General features: G+C 43.7%; 1 protein-coding gene across 2 annotated transcripts; it reads right to left on the bottom strand.

Annotated features, from left to right (window-relative positions):
- Positions 1-745: 745 nt before the first annotated feature.
- Ppp1r3b (protein phosphatase 1 regulatory subunit 3B) lies at positions 746-12,876 on the bottom strand. 2 transcript variants are annotated; one of them, XM_020168299.2, is made up of 2 exons: positions 12,616-12,876; positions 746-5,334 (listed from the first exon to the last, which is right to left on the bottom strand). In XM_020168299.2, the coding sequence occupies exons 1-2, from the start codon at positions 12,627-12,629 to the stop codon at positions 4,452-4,454; spliced, it is 897 nt and encodes a 298-aa protein (XP_020023888.1). In that variant the 5' UTR covers positions 12,630-12,876; the 3' UTR covers positions 746-4,451. The 2 variants fall into 2 exon arrangements, with proteins under 2 accessions (XP_020023888.1, XP_020023889.1); XM_020168300.2 differs by lacking the exon at positions 12,616-12,876 and adding an exon at positions 11,806-12,606.
- Positions 12,877-14,746: the final 1,870 nt, after the last annotated feature.

Raw genomic sequence — 14,746 nt, 5'->3', positions numbered from 1 at the left:
TATTTAGGTAATGATTATGAAAAGTGTACTGAATATCGAGTAGACATTCACAAAAAAAGTGTTATTCCCCCTCTTCTCATTTCTGGGAAGGCAACTCTGGACAGTGTACAACAATTTTTGCGAAAGATAATTATGCATGAACTTACTTTTGCATCTATACCCTAGCTTCTAACTTTCATACACTCTATCCTTCCACAGTAGTACCACTAGGCACCTTCCCTGGGCTGGGGGCAGAGGCTGTGGATGTGACACATCTGGAAGCTGTTATCCATCCCTTCTTCTGAACTTTGAAATAAAGCATCTTCGAAAATCTTTCTTAGGGTGAATGTCTGATACACAATGGAGAGGGGATGTTCCACCAGGAGCTGGTTCCTCTTCTGGTTACAGAGTTTGATCATGGTTCAAAACTATGACAGCGCTGATAGTTTTCTTGATATGCTTGTGTGTGCTACACTTCAAAAGCAAGCACAGAAAGAGCTATGACCTTGGGTCATTAACAATGGGGACAGAATAATATTGATCCTGGACTCCTCCCTGGCACTTATCTTCTCAGCTATGACTGGTCTTCACTGTCCAGACAGCTTAAAACATAATGACACCCCTTCCCTACCTCTGTGCCTTATGGCTTTATAGCAGCCACTGTTGAGATCTATACTTTTGGAAACCCAAGATGTGTATGTGGAAACCCATTGACTTAAAATATTGCTCTTTTCCTCTGGCTCTAAGAATAGAGGGACAGTTTCAGTTTTGTTGTTTCTATCTTTATTACATTTTTGCTTTTGAGATAGATACAAACAAACCACTCTCTTATACCACACACAAAACATCTATTCTTGTGATTTTAAAGTGCATTTCCCCTTTAACTTTGTGTACAAAAATATTTATTTCTTAAAAACATGCAGGAATTTCTTGATAGGCACTTTTAGGTATAAAAAGAAGACAAGTCCTGGTTTCTACATTCACATCAAAGTAAAAGTGAGACATTTTCATAGCTGAATTCTCAAGTCCTCACTGGCCCAGGTGTCTCTAGAACCAATCAACAAAACTGGAAGAAAATTCTCAGTTTTGCAACTTGGGACACAATACCTTACAACCACCGCCAGGAAATACTGCCTGTTCCTGAGGTGTCCTATTGTCCCACTTCAGGAAATTAAGATAAGCTGCCATAATGTTTTAGGGTAATCCTATAAGATCCCATGAAGGATCTCATTATATGTGTAACTTTGTATCTCCAATTTTAGGACATATGACTAGATCCAGACCCCTCAGAACAAAGGGCCACAGGCCTGTATCTAGTGGGGGGACTTAAAAAACAGAAATGAATGAAAGATCATCAAGGTTTTGGTCACTGTCCATCTAGACGGAAGACCCTTGATATGGGCCCTTCTAAAAGAAAGCACGTATTTTGCCCATTTGACATCAAGATGACACGTAATGCTTGTTCTTAAAAAGCAAATAATATGCAAAGATCGAATAACACAAAGCAATTCAAAATTATGTCTTTAAAAATGTATCATGTTTTATCCCCATTAAAATTAAATCTTAGAGATAAAAATAAATTCCACCAATGACTCAGATTCTTTCAATTTCTGGAGAACTACAGGGCTCCATCACTTCTCACTGGCTCTCCTATAATAACACTTTCAAAAACCCATTCCATGCTTCTTATCTTCCAAGAAACATTGAAAGCTTATTTATTATATATCTTTATGTAGTCCAGCTTATTTAGTGCACCTTATTTGCAAAAGCACTTCAGGGCATTTTGGGAAATAAATATGAAAAGAAAATGGAGTTGCTCTCCCATTTGTGGACCCCAGATCTGGCAACACAGTTCTGGAGAACAGCACCGAACAGGTGTTGGTCCTTCTGAGCAATAAGGGAAGGACGCCATGAATGGGGGCCATTCATCACCATAACGAAAAGGCACGTGATGGCAAAGTGACAGGTCAGGCCAGTGAAGTCCCCAGCAAAGGAGGGTGCCTCCCCTCCCAAGTGTGTGGGCTTGTCCATGATGGGGAGCTCTGAGATAAGGGTGGGGAGTCCATCAGGGCAGTTTCTCAGGCTGGGAGAATCATGGGGCAGACTAGGCCAGAGGGAGGAGGGCTGTGTCAGGAGAAGAGAGAGGGATAAACAGAAGACTCTTCTGATCCTCAGTGGATGACAGACTTCAGGGAAATCAGGCAAGCATACTCTTTGATCAGGGACAAGGACCTCTGAAAGCAGGAGGGGACTTGCCTTTGTAGCTGAGCTGGGGATATGTGCACACCCCAGGTGTGCCGGCTGGGGGCTTGCCTCCAGTGCCCCAAGCAAGAAAGCTGCGGTGAGCTGGGAGAAAAAAGGGGAGGGGGAGGGCTTACGGGTATTTTATAAGAGATACTTATCACTCAATTACCATATTTCAAATTTTGACCTGGGAATGTCTGGGGATCATTTTTACAGACTTTATTTTAAAATCACTTGAGTCCCATTTTCTTCTGAATACAGAATGATCCTTAGTCTGATGACCTGCAAGTAACTGTACCCTCTTGCTTTCCTGCATTGGAGAGGAAATTCATACAAAATTAAATCCACAACCCACATCAGATCAATTTGCTTCCATCTGATTTAGATTTATGCTATTACTAGTTCTGATCACCCACTCTGTCTGTGTACTTATGGTATGCTTAGATAAAGCACAGCCCTGCCCAATTTCAGCATAAGATACAAATATGATCTACCCATGTATCATGTAATCCCAGAGTGCTAGCCACCCGGGACAGGCACAAAAAAACAAAGCACTAGATTGCAGACTAGTAACAGCCAGTTTAAGGAATAAGAATTACAACAAATACCACTTAGTATTTAAAAAGTCAAAACATTTTAAAATTCAAAAAGAAAAAAATAAAAATAAACCCCAACCACATAACTCGATGAGCCAAGGCACTCAATACCTGCCTGACACTAAGGTACAAAGCCACAGAACAAGGAGATCTTTTCTAATTAATCTGGAAAATTCAAGCACAAGATTCTTTGCTTGGCAAATCCAGCAGCCATGTGTACCTTTGAATTCAGGCAACTATGCACTCCTTTTCCCCATATGCCTTAGGAAAACCTAACTTTATTAAGATCAGGCAAAAAGAGAATTAAAATCAGTCATTTAACCAAACTCCAAACAAACAAACAAAAAAATAGAAAAAATTCTATAGTTATACATGAAAAATATTTTTCAAATACCCCCTAAGTAAAAACCAATCTTGCCCAAGAAAATCACAGGTTTGGGGGAATCCATCCAACAGTGAATGTCCTGGGAGTTTCACACTAGCATTCACCAACACATTTTAGTCCAATATGGTTAAGAACAATTAATTTCTGGTATTTCAGAGTTGGCAAACATTTAAAATAACATATGAGAACTTGGTGAGGTTTTTATCCCATGTCCTTTTACATACTCACACACCATAAATAAAAACACCCAAATCAATGTCTCTAGCTGCTTGTAAAGTGTCCTGAACATTGTGTAGCACAGGCAAAATAAAAGTAAGCATTTCTGAAGGCTTCGAGGATCTGCCGGATCTGCAAAACAAATGTCCTTAACACAGCTTGGAAGACTCTCCCCGAAAGAAGAGCTACAATTCTTTCATAAAGAAGAGGCCTGCAAACCAGCCAAGCAAGTGAAAACAAATCTTGTCATTGAGACTTCTGGTAACTTGGGGTGAGAGTGAGTGCTTAGAAAGCTCCACCAAAAGCCAAGAGGAAAAGCTACAACTCCTGACTGCCCTGTCTGCTTATAACCCTCCAATCTGTGACCCCACACAGGAACCGGTGACTTTCCAATGCTGGAAGATAAACATGGGGTCAGGAGGAGGCGAGAGGAAATGCCTGTCTCAGTCACAGGCTATTTAGTTGCCTTTATTATCTTTGCTTGAACATCGGATGAACTGTGGAAGAAAATGAAATGCAAAACAAATGAACTTGCATAAAAAGGAGCAGATCCCATCTCTCTTGAAGCTATAACAGAAATGTGCAACATCAGTGTGTCACAGCCCAGAGATAAAGGGTGGCTCTCAGTATTCATGGGACAGCAGCACCACAAAGGAAAGGGCGGCTGGTGGAGAACACCCAAAGTTGAGGGTTCTCTAAGGTGACTGACTTTCCACATCCGGCTGCAGAGGAGAGGCCAGGCTTTCCAGCATTGCCAGCACTGCCTGCAGGCTTAGTTCCTCTCCAGACCCTTCTGTATCATCCTGCTCCATGCCCTTGTGGCCACCAGGGTGCCACAATGGACCAGTGCACCTCCTCTTTTCAGTGAGAAACCAGTTCTGGGATCTATGCCTGGTTGGATTTGTTGGTTTCAAAGAAAAGTGAACAAGATCCTTTCTTTCCAAAAACTGGGCCTAATGGCAGTTCAACTTTGCTCTTCTCTTGGCTTCTCCATTCCATCGTGACAAAGTCACAACCTGTCAACTGTAGTCCTAATAGTAGGGTCCTAGCTTTTCATATCCTAAGTAACTAGGCCATTCAGGAAACAGACCATAGGAGCATCGAGGGCTTCCAAACTGGTCAAAGGATATTCCAAAATCTTGTCCATTTGGGGGCTCGACGGTTCCCTGAGTAGATTTTAGTTCAGCCCGGATGATCCTGTAGTTTTTGCCTTTGTTGCTGTCCCAGTACGCCTGGCCATTACACTCGTAGCACACAGCAAACTCTATTCTTTCGTAAGACTGAATTTTCTCAGGTAAGCTGATGTCAAAGGAGAATGTGTCCTTGTCTGACCCAGCATAAGTGTCCTTCACATACTGACAAGGAAAGTCTGTGAAGCTTTTCCAAGTGTCAAATGTCATTCTTATTTTCACGATCTTCTCAAACGCAAGGTTCTGAACCTTCACAGTGCCCGAGATGGCTTTGTCCTTTAGCACACAGTTTTCAAGACAGACATGGCTGGCCTGAAGTCGATCTCTGAAGTCTAAGTAATCTGCAGAAGGCTGTGAAAAATCCAAAACAAAGCTCTCGCTCTCTGCTGTCGTCAGACTCATAAGGTTGTCTAGGAGCTCAGTGATGTTAAATGGAATATCTAATGGGTCATCAAATTCTGAGAACACTTTGACCATTGTCAGGGCCAGCCCTTGGTTGTCCGCGAAGGACACTCGCTTTTTCACCTTTTTCTCCTGGGCCGTTGGAGCCACCACTCCACTGGCTTCCTTCTTGCTGCCCAGCTGAATACAGGGCCTCAGTGGCTTGCTCAGCTTTGGTGCGATCTTGAAGGCGAACCGCTCTCGGCGCAATGAAGGGGCCATGCTGCTGTATCTGTATTCTATGTCCACAGCCATCATGGGGTTAGACGGATAGGCTAGAATCCTGACAAAAGGGGAGGAGATAAAAAAACAGTGACGAGATCAGATACATGTTTAAACGTTCATTCCAGCAGAGACTTGGCAAACAGTGTTCCCTTTTATCTGGGCCCACGTGGTTACTGTCCAGTGTTAACCCCAGTGTGGTCTCACAGGACACAGGTTTCAGGGGAAATTAAGTGAATGTGCAGGGAGGAGGCAAGCGTGTCTGAGATTGAAACAAACAATCAAAAAAGTATGGAATTCCTAGTTTCAAAATGAATTCACAGGTTTTCCTGTCAGAATGTCTTAGGCCCTTCAGTATGCTCACATGCCATGGAGGATAAAGAAAAAGGCACATTATTTACAGAATTTCTCAAACTTATTTGACTAAAGAATACCTTTTTTGGTGGAGTACATTCCACAAACAGCTGGCCTGAGTTGCACACTTTGGTAAACACTGCTATCTATTATTGATTGACAAGGGAAAGTCATATATATTTATGGTGTACAACCTGAACTTGATATGTTGCTATATATATGTTGCGGAATGTCTAAAGCAATCTGAATTATGTTAAAGGAACGAGAACACTTAAATCTACTGTCTGAGCCATTTGAAAGTATACAATGTATTGTCATTAACTATAATCACATGTACAACGTACAATGCACATTGGAGCTCCTAAATGTACAATGGCCCTCTTGAATTTTTTCCTCCTAGGGGACTCTTTGATCACATCTCCCTGGTCCTTCAGTGTGCAGGCCATGGTAGCCACCATTCTACTATCTGTTTCAGTGAGATCAACCTGTTTGGATTGCACGTGGAAGTGAGGATATCCGGCACTCATTTTCTGTACCTAGCTCACTGCACACACTGTCCTCCAGACTTACGCAGATGACAAGATTTCATTCTTCTCTGTGGCCGAGCAATACTGCATTGTGTATATGTACCACATTTTCTTCATCTACTTGTTCGTTGATGGATACCTAGGTTGATTCCATACCTCAGCTATTGTGAATGATGCCACAGTGAACATAGGAGTACAACTATCTCTTCACCATACTGATGTGTATCCTTTGAATATACACCCTGCGTAGCTGGAGGTGTGTCTACTTAAGTGGTAGAGCCCCTACTTAGGAAGACAAGGTTCCTGGCAAGCACGAGGCCTTAAGTTCAAACCCCAGTACTGCAAAAAAAAAAAGAAACCAAAAAGGGAGGGGGAATATGTACCTTATAATGGGATTATTGGGTCAATGGAAATTTTATTTTTAATTTTTTGAAGAAACTCCACACCATTTTTTGTAATGGCTGTATTAATTTACACTTCCACCAAGAGTGTATAAGAGTCCCTTGTTTTCATTCTCTTTGACACTTGTTATCTTTCATCTTTTTAAAAATAATCATTTTAACAGGTACGAGGTGATATCACATTGTAGCTTTAATCATAAATACTGCATTAATCCAATAAAAAGACATGAATTCATCACCCAAACATTGATTTGGTGTTTACTATAGCCAGCCCTTATGCTAGACACTGGAATTCAGTAGTAAAGACAGACAAAAATTTGTTTTCATTAAACTTATGGTAGGTTTTTATGTTCCAGCATAGTTTTCTTTTTAAAAAGAACCAGCAATTTAGCATTTTTAAACTATTTTACCTGGGGCGATCATTTGTTTTGTATACAAGCGAAAAAAAGTTGCTGCAAGAATAAAAAGTAAATAGAATCATGCTAAATAAAGGTTAAATTTGAATTCTCATAAATTATGCTTTTCTAGAAGTAAAAAAAAAAAAACCAAAAAAGATTAAAGACAAACTGGGAAAATATTTTACAAAAAGCATGACAGAAAAGAGTTAATACTCTAATATATAAAGATTTTTTACAAAGCAATAACAGTCAAACAAAAAATGAGGCAAGAACATTAATAGAAAATTTGTGAAAAATTTAAAAGTGGACCATAAATATGCAACATGTCTAGTCTTAAAGTTAATTTAAGAAATTAAAGCCTAAATGGTACTTATTTTGCCTGTTAAGTTAGGAAAGAATTGTAAAAGATAATAAGAATATTTTTATTAGCCTAAATTGGCACAATCTAAGTGCTATTATTTTTGTTCCAATATCACATAGTTATTCATCCTAAGTAAATAATTAAAGTGCAGGAAGCTAATGTACTAAAATGTTCAGTGGAAGAAGAGAGGAGGAAAATAATGAGAACAAGAGTGACCACTGACAGTTACCTGGTTAAATCAATCTTATGTCATCATTAAAATCATTCTTTTGAAAATATTTAAATGGAATAGGAATGTTTTAAATATATTGTTAGCGTAAAAAATGGAGACGATAAAGTTGTACCTGAAGACCAGACCTGTAAGGAGAAAATGTTACAGACATGTAGAAAAAAGACTGAGATACAGAGGTCCTCCTTTATCCAAGGTTTTGGTCTCCCTGGTTTTAGCTCCCTGTGGTCAAAAATATTAAATGGGTCCAAAAATATTAAATGAGAAATTTTTAAAGTAAACAATGCACAAGTTTTAAGTTGTAAACCATTCCAAGTAGTGTGAAAGAATCTTATGGCATCCTGCTCAGTTCCTCTTCTTCCCAGGCCCTGAATCATCCCTTCATCCGGGATATCCATGACCCCTTGGTCAGCATATCACAATATATATGCTATCTGCCCTAGAAACTCAGGAGCATTTCTGGTATCAAGTGGGCTGTGGTAATATCATGGTGCTCATATTCAAGTTACCCTTGTTTTACTTAGAATGACCCAGAGCACAAGAGTGGTGACCCAAAGGATGCACCTGAGCATACAGCAGAGAAGGACAGATGTAACACGGCTGCAGGGCACACAGGGAAAGCACAGTACACACAGGGTTCTATACCACCAGAGCTTTCAGACACTCACAAGAGTCTTGGATGTATCCCCTGGAGATGAGGAGGTGCTTGTCTAGTTAAAACTGTCAGAATATCCAGGTGACAAGATCTCAGGAAATTAATTTTCCTGCTTTGTATTTTTTTATACTTTCTAAAACAATACTTCTATAGTCAGAAAAAAATGAATCTTAAAAATTCAACTATTTAAAAAATTATCAAACCCCTACCCTGATGTTATTGCCTCACCAAAGTTGAGTACCTTTTATCAGTCTGATTACTGTGGCCGATTTATGTGATTTGATAGTTACAACAGGCTAAATTGAAGAAGTGAGTAACAAAACAGGACTCAGATCTCAAATCTGAGGATACAGAACACAGGATCTGAACTAGTTCCCCATAACTCCTCCCTTCTTAATGCAAAGGTGTAGATATGGGGTGGGCTCAGATATGCAGTGGTACATTGGGGTGTCTACTCTCAGGTCACCACTGCTGCTTTTGAGAAAGGACAGCCAAAATGTTGCTCATCTTTTGACAAGACTGGGGGACAACTGGTTTGGCTCAATAAATCATTTTCAACTTCTGATTCTGGTTAATGAAATTATAATAAAAAATGAGAAAGGACAAAGACATGTTAGATTTGGTTCCATTTTTTCGAAAACTTGGCCATGACCAGTTGGAGAAACACACAAATTCAGAGACAAAACAATAACTTACAGCTATATGCAGTTAAGCAAACATTTGTTTGAAAGGATATTTAATGCCTTATTGTTTCTCCCCTAACAAAGTCAACTTAGTGAAAAACTTTGGGGCCAATCTGCTTGCTATTTTCTGTTCTTTCACCCGTGTAACTGTTCTGGAAAGGAAAATTCTGACTGAATTGGACAAGATGGCTTCAGAGAGGATCAGTGGGTTGACTAATGTTGAAAAAAAAAAAAAAAGACTCCATACTTAAAATTTTCTTGAATTTTAGTTCCAACTGCCCATTACAAAATTTTGTTAGAATTTATTGGAGCTTTACCTCAGCTCTAACTTTAAAACAGGAATTTCTTGTTTTGTGTTTGTTAAGCCCAAACAGCCAATCAATCACACAGCCCATGCCCTGCATCCCAGAGTTGCCCACCCTTGAAACACTGGGTGCAATCTAGGGAGTAAAGGTTTTTCCCCTGCCACGCATCCTTCTGGCCTGAGTCAGCACAAGGTCAACTTGTAAGTTCTCTCTGGGCCTCTACCAAGTGCATAGACCAACCTCACACTTTCCTGCTCATCTTTCAAGTAGCTCATTAGAGACAAGTTGAGAAACTCTCATGATACTGTGGAAAACAGAGCTCCAGAGCAAAGGGATCAATTAAACACTGCACTCTTGCAGCCCCCTGAAGCCCTCACCCAATTTCTGATCCTGCAGGTTGAAGGATCTTGACAAATTTGCACTGTTGGATCCCACTGGTGTGAATGTCCCTGAGACAAGCGAAACAGGTGGGGAGGTGAGCTTCTAGTCAGAGCCAGAGTTAATTAAACGATTTTGCTAGCATTGTCAAGAGCCAAACTTTTTGCAAAATTCTTCCATGAAAGATTATGATAGCCCAAGAGTTACCATGGGACTACTGCCCAGGGAATTGCACAAGTAACCCTGACCCAAATCCCTTCACTACTTCTGTGTGTCACCATACCTACAGGTGAGGACATTCACCCCTGCTGCCTCAGTCAACAGTCAGCCACCTTGCTGGTCCTCACAGTAGATTCCAGCTTTTGTTAAGTTGTATATTCCCTTGAGTCAGGGCACCAAGGTGCTGGTTTGGGGTAGGTTTTCCTGAACTTCTGCTCAGGAAGTCCCCAACAGAGAATGAGGACCACCCAGAAACACTCCAACCAACTCAGATATGCAAGGCAATACTTTCTTAAGTCCCTGAAAAGAAAGCAGCCAGGCAGGTGCTTCATGTGCAAATGACATGAAAATGATCGCTTCCACCCAGGAGACAGTCCAGGCTGAATCTCAGGCCTCTTCTCTCTACAGACTCTCAGGCTGCTCTAATCCCAGTGTAAAAAGCAGAGTCAATGGGTAGATGCACATTGACCCTGCAGAGTGTGACACACAATCTGGACACCAGCTGCAGGACAGGACCGTGGGAGCATGAGTGGCCATTCCCCCAGGCTAGTGAAATCTCAAATACTCTGCTCCCAAATGGATATCTCAGAGGTCAACCTTGCCGGATGAGGGACTGGGCCATGCCCCAGGGTGGATTTCTGGCCCAACTGCGCAAACTCCAAATTGGAGCGCACATGGATAGTTGTGCAGAAGTGCCTTTTCTGATCCACTAGTGACAAAGAACACTTTCTCAAGACATCTGGCTTGAGGCTGAGACTTCATGGTGATTTTTCTTATGAAAATGGTAGATCTGCACAGAAAATAACACCATGACCCTCCTAGTTTCAGGTAGCTGAGCTACTCTTTCTGGCTATGCTTTTTATAGGAAGCAGTTTTTGTTTTGTTTTTGTATTGGGACCAAAACATTTTCCCTTCATATTCTCTCACTCTCTTCTCTCTCTTCCCTCTTTCTCCTTCCCTCTCTCTCTGACATTAAGACAGAAAAATAAGACACACAAGTGGTAGAGTACCTGCCTACCTAGCAACTGTGAAGTCCTGAGTTCAAACTCCAGTATCACCAAAAAAACCAAAACAACAACCAAACAATCAGACACACAGGAACCCACCAACAACAATGAAAACTGCCAAATTACATTAAACATTCACAATTAGGTCATCGACACACAACCCTTTTATTCCCTCTAAGAGGTCTGCCTGATACCATGTAAAGATGATCTTTCTTTCCTTTGTCTGCAGACCATGAGAACCTTAAAAGTTACTTGTAACTTCATTCTGTCATCCAAAGTGACTTGGGGATAAGTATTTGTGAATTAGGCTGCATCACAAGGAAAGAGGTAAGTTAAAATGTCACAGCCCCTGCCACCTAAAAATGACAGGGTAAACAGCACTGACCTAAGAATTTCTCCACCTGGCTGTGCTACTTGGGCCACTCACTCAACTTCTCTGAGCTTGAGGATTCTCCTCTGAAGTCCCTCCTACGTCTGACATTCCAAGTTGCTAACAACACGGAAGGTTCTTCTCTTCCACCAGCTTTCCCCCAAATACCTCACCTCTACTTTTGTGGTAAGTCCTCCAGCTGTCTCCACTTTAGTCTTGGCTCCTGAACAACTCTGCCAAGCGAACCATTTCCTCTTCTCTTCCCCCTCAAGCTGAAGTCCTGACTCTTCTCCTGGACCCTGGGTCTCTCAGGAAAACTGGCCACAAAGACCACAGGCGTGGCCACGGCCACCTTTCAACAACTCTCCCAAGTTCCCAAGTGTTTCCACAGCTTTTTTCAGACAGCAATACCTCGCCAGCCTCCGAATCCTAGAACCCTGTCGTATTTCGTTCTGGATCCTCACCCCTTCCTTCCTTTGCAGGTAGTCTCGTCCACACCTCTTTCTCTGGGCTCTAAAGGGTGGCATGAGCTGGGTACCAAGACAGGCCGGTGCGTCCAGGTTATAGGATCCCGCCGGGCCCCTGCCCTCCTCGTCCCACAGGCCCGGAGCTGCACCCCGTCCCCCTCCTCTCCGCTGCACCCACCTTTCGGGCGGCGGACAAGCCCCCGCCCCAGCTCGCTGGCCGCATCCGAGAGCCCCGAGAGAGGTGGCAAGGCGGCCGCTGCCACCCGACTACGTGAGCGTCGGTGTGTCCGGGAGGCAGGGCCTGGGCTGCGTTCCCGGAGATGAAGACGACAAGGGGGAGGAGCCCAAGTTATCACACCAGGACGGGGCGGGGCGGCGGGGCCACCGGGTCCCTAGCGCGCCGCGCCACAAGAGCACCCCCACGCGGGCCGCCTCACCACACTGGCCCGGACGGTCCCTGTCCCAGACTACCAAGTGTGTCCCCTTCTTGAATGCAGCAAACAGTGGTCTGAATCAAACCAGGAAGGAGCTAGGAGAAGTAAACTCAACTTTATAGCATTTAAGGTCTGGAGGGGTCTTTTATCAGGAAACCGAGCCTCAAAGAGAGGCAGCCGACTTGTCCTTGTGCTTCAGACCCCACCGCCCAATTCCGTAGACAACTTCTAAAAGTCTCAGGTCCCAGGTTGGAAACTTTGTGCCACTTTCGAACCCGGGACAACAGGGCTCAAGGGTGTCTGCTGTACCAGCCCCAAATCCCGGGCCCGCAGCTCCGGGGGTCATGAAGGTCCAGCTCTGGTGCCTAGATCGCCCCTCCACGTGGAAGCCACAGTTTACTCGAACCCCTCTATCGTGTTCCATCACCGGCGTGTAACTGCAAGTGGGGCGGTGGAAGTGTAGGAGGGGGGCGCAAAAGGGGGCTCCGCCGTGCGCCCCTTGCCGCGGGTGCATTGCCTCTGAACCTGGGATCGAAACTTGGGGAGATACGTACCCCGTACAACTCATAACTCCCGAGGGCAGACGCGCCAGCCCGGCGCACCATCCGCGTGGAGGGTGACAGTGACAGCGTCACGACAGCAGGGACTGGGGCTCAGCTCCGGGCCCTCAGCCAGCAGCGGTCTCCGTCCGCGCGCTAAAGCGTCCCGCTCGCCTTTCCCTCGGCCGGTCACCCAGGACTCGCGCTCTCGCGGCCGCGCTGACACCCTTTAACTTTCCAGACACCTCTCCCGACTCGGGGTCCCGTCCCAGAGCCTCTTTCACGTGAATGGCCCTCCGCAGCCAATGGGCGCCGCCGGGACCTGAGCCACCGACCAATAGCGGCGGCTGGGGAGAGCACCGCTCCGCCACGTGACGCGCAGCGTGCGGGGAGTGACCCGGCTGGAGTCCAGGGTCTGGGAAGAGGGCGGTGGGGCACCGTTTCATCAGGAGCCGGAGGACGGGTGCCAGAGGGTGGATAGAGGTGATTGCCTACCCAAGAACGCATGGTTTAGTGAGCCGGCTGAGTGCAGACAGCATGCAAAATTTCCCCTTCCGAAACAGAATCCTGACCTCCAAGGCACTCATTGGATACTGCAGCCCGTAAGCAGAAGACCTTGACCTCCACACCATTCACGGAGCCCCGAGGGGCAGGCAGACATCAAGTGTGTTTCTAGTGTCCCAAATTTCTGAACCTTGATTTGTGCCTACCATGTCCAGGTGTTACTTTGGAAGAAAAATACACAGCAAAATCCCGAAAATGTTGATGGGGGGGCGGGGCAGAGGCCTATCGCCTATTGCACACAGTACTCTAGGATTCTCAGGTGGGTATATTTTAGAGCTCACTTGACTTAAATCTATTATAATAACTGCTCGGATGTTCAGGACCTCTCTGTTCTTTTCGATTCACCTGGAAGTCCATCAGAGTAGTCGGAACCAGTACAGTTTGAGCCAGAGGCCCTCCTGTCCTGGGAGATCATCTTATCTACCAGTGGATCTGAGCTAGCCACTTTAGAAAGAAGGCTCCTAATTTTCAAGTTTTAATGACCAGTGAAATTTTAGAATGTTGTTAATTGATACAGGGTTGCCAACTTTTTGAAGTGCAGAGTAAACACACTAAAATAAACAGATCCTGACATCTTTTCTATTTAAGTACTCTTTAATAACAAGAACAACAAAATACAGGAAGGACATATTCTTAGTCCCTCACATTCAATATATTTAGTTTTATGAAGATTCATTATGTTGAAAATGGCATTTGGGAATTTCTACTCTAATATAAGAGTAGCTTCCAATTTTACTAGGTATGCAAGACTAAAACACCAATGGGTTATGATAATCCAATTCAAGCCTTAAGTTCTGTAGAGCCTCCCCGTCTGAAAGGTAAATGGTGATCATTAGTGCTCTCACTTCCTTTCGATGGGCAAATTTGGTAAAGGACCACCTGTGAAACTTGCTGTTGGTAGGCGGTTGGCGTACTCCCTCTGCCAACTCTAACCCCCTTTTTGTGAGCTGATGAGTAGGCTGAAGGTGTATTAAGCCAAGTGCTGGCTGCATTTCTCAAGTATAGTGAGCATGCTAGAAGAGTGGGCAAAATAAAGAGCCAACAGGTATTGCAAAATGCATGCAGGCAAAGGGTGATCTGACCCACACTGGGAAGGAGTTGGGACAAGTAAATGGAACTTTATAGCATTAGGGTTTGAAAGTGTCTTTCCTCCATAGATCTAGGAAACCATGGGTAATAATTTCCTGTGTGGTTTAGATGACTATTTCAGACCAGGAGAGTGGGGCTAAACTTAGTTGTGGCACACCACAGTCTTGGTAGGTAGGAGTGTGGTGTCTATGAGTTTGAAAAGAGCCCAGTCTTTTTTTGCGATCAGAATAGAGTTGGGATGCAAGCGCAGGGAGACTGTTCCAGTAGAAGACAGCAGGTCCAGAGACCCAGAACCAGAGAGCTAGCCTGGCCCATTCTCTCATTACATGGCAACAAAGAGGGAAAGTGAACGTGGAAAATTTCAACCCTTTAGTGAATGCACACCAAGCTCCTTTAAAAATATCTGGCATTGATTTTAGACTTAATTTCACTTATTAAAAAAAAAACACTCCCCAGAAAAATAAACCAAAAGACTAAGCAGTGGCTAAGCATA

The sequence above is a fragment of the Castor canadensis genome, chromosome 14 (genome assembly GCF_047511655.1).
Source record: "Castor canadensis chromosome 14, mCasCan1.hap1v2, whole genome shotgun sequence".
Classification (NCBI taxonomy): domain Eukaryota; kingdom Metazoa; phylum Chordata; class Mammalia; order Rodentia; family Castoridae; genus Castor; species Castor canadensis.
The sequence above is the reverse complement of the archived record's forward strand: the minus strand, read 5'-3'. Positions and strand labels throughout refer to the sequence as shown.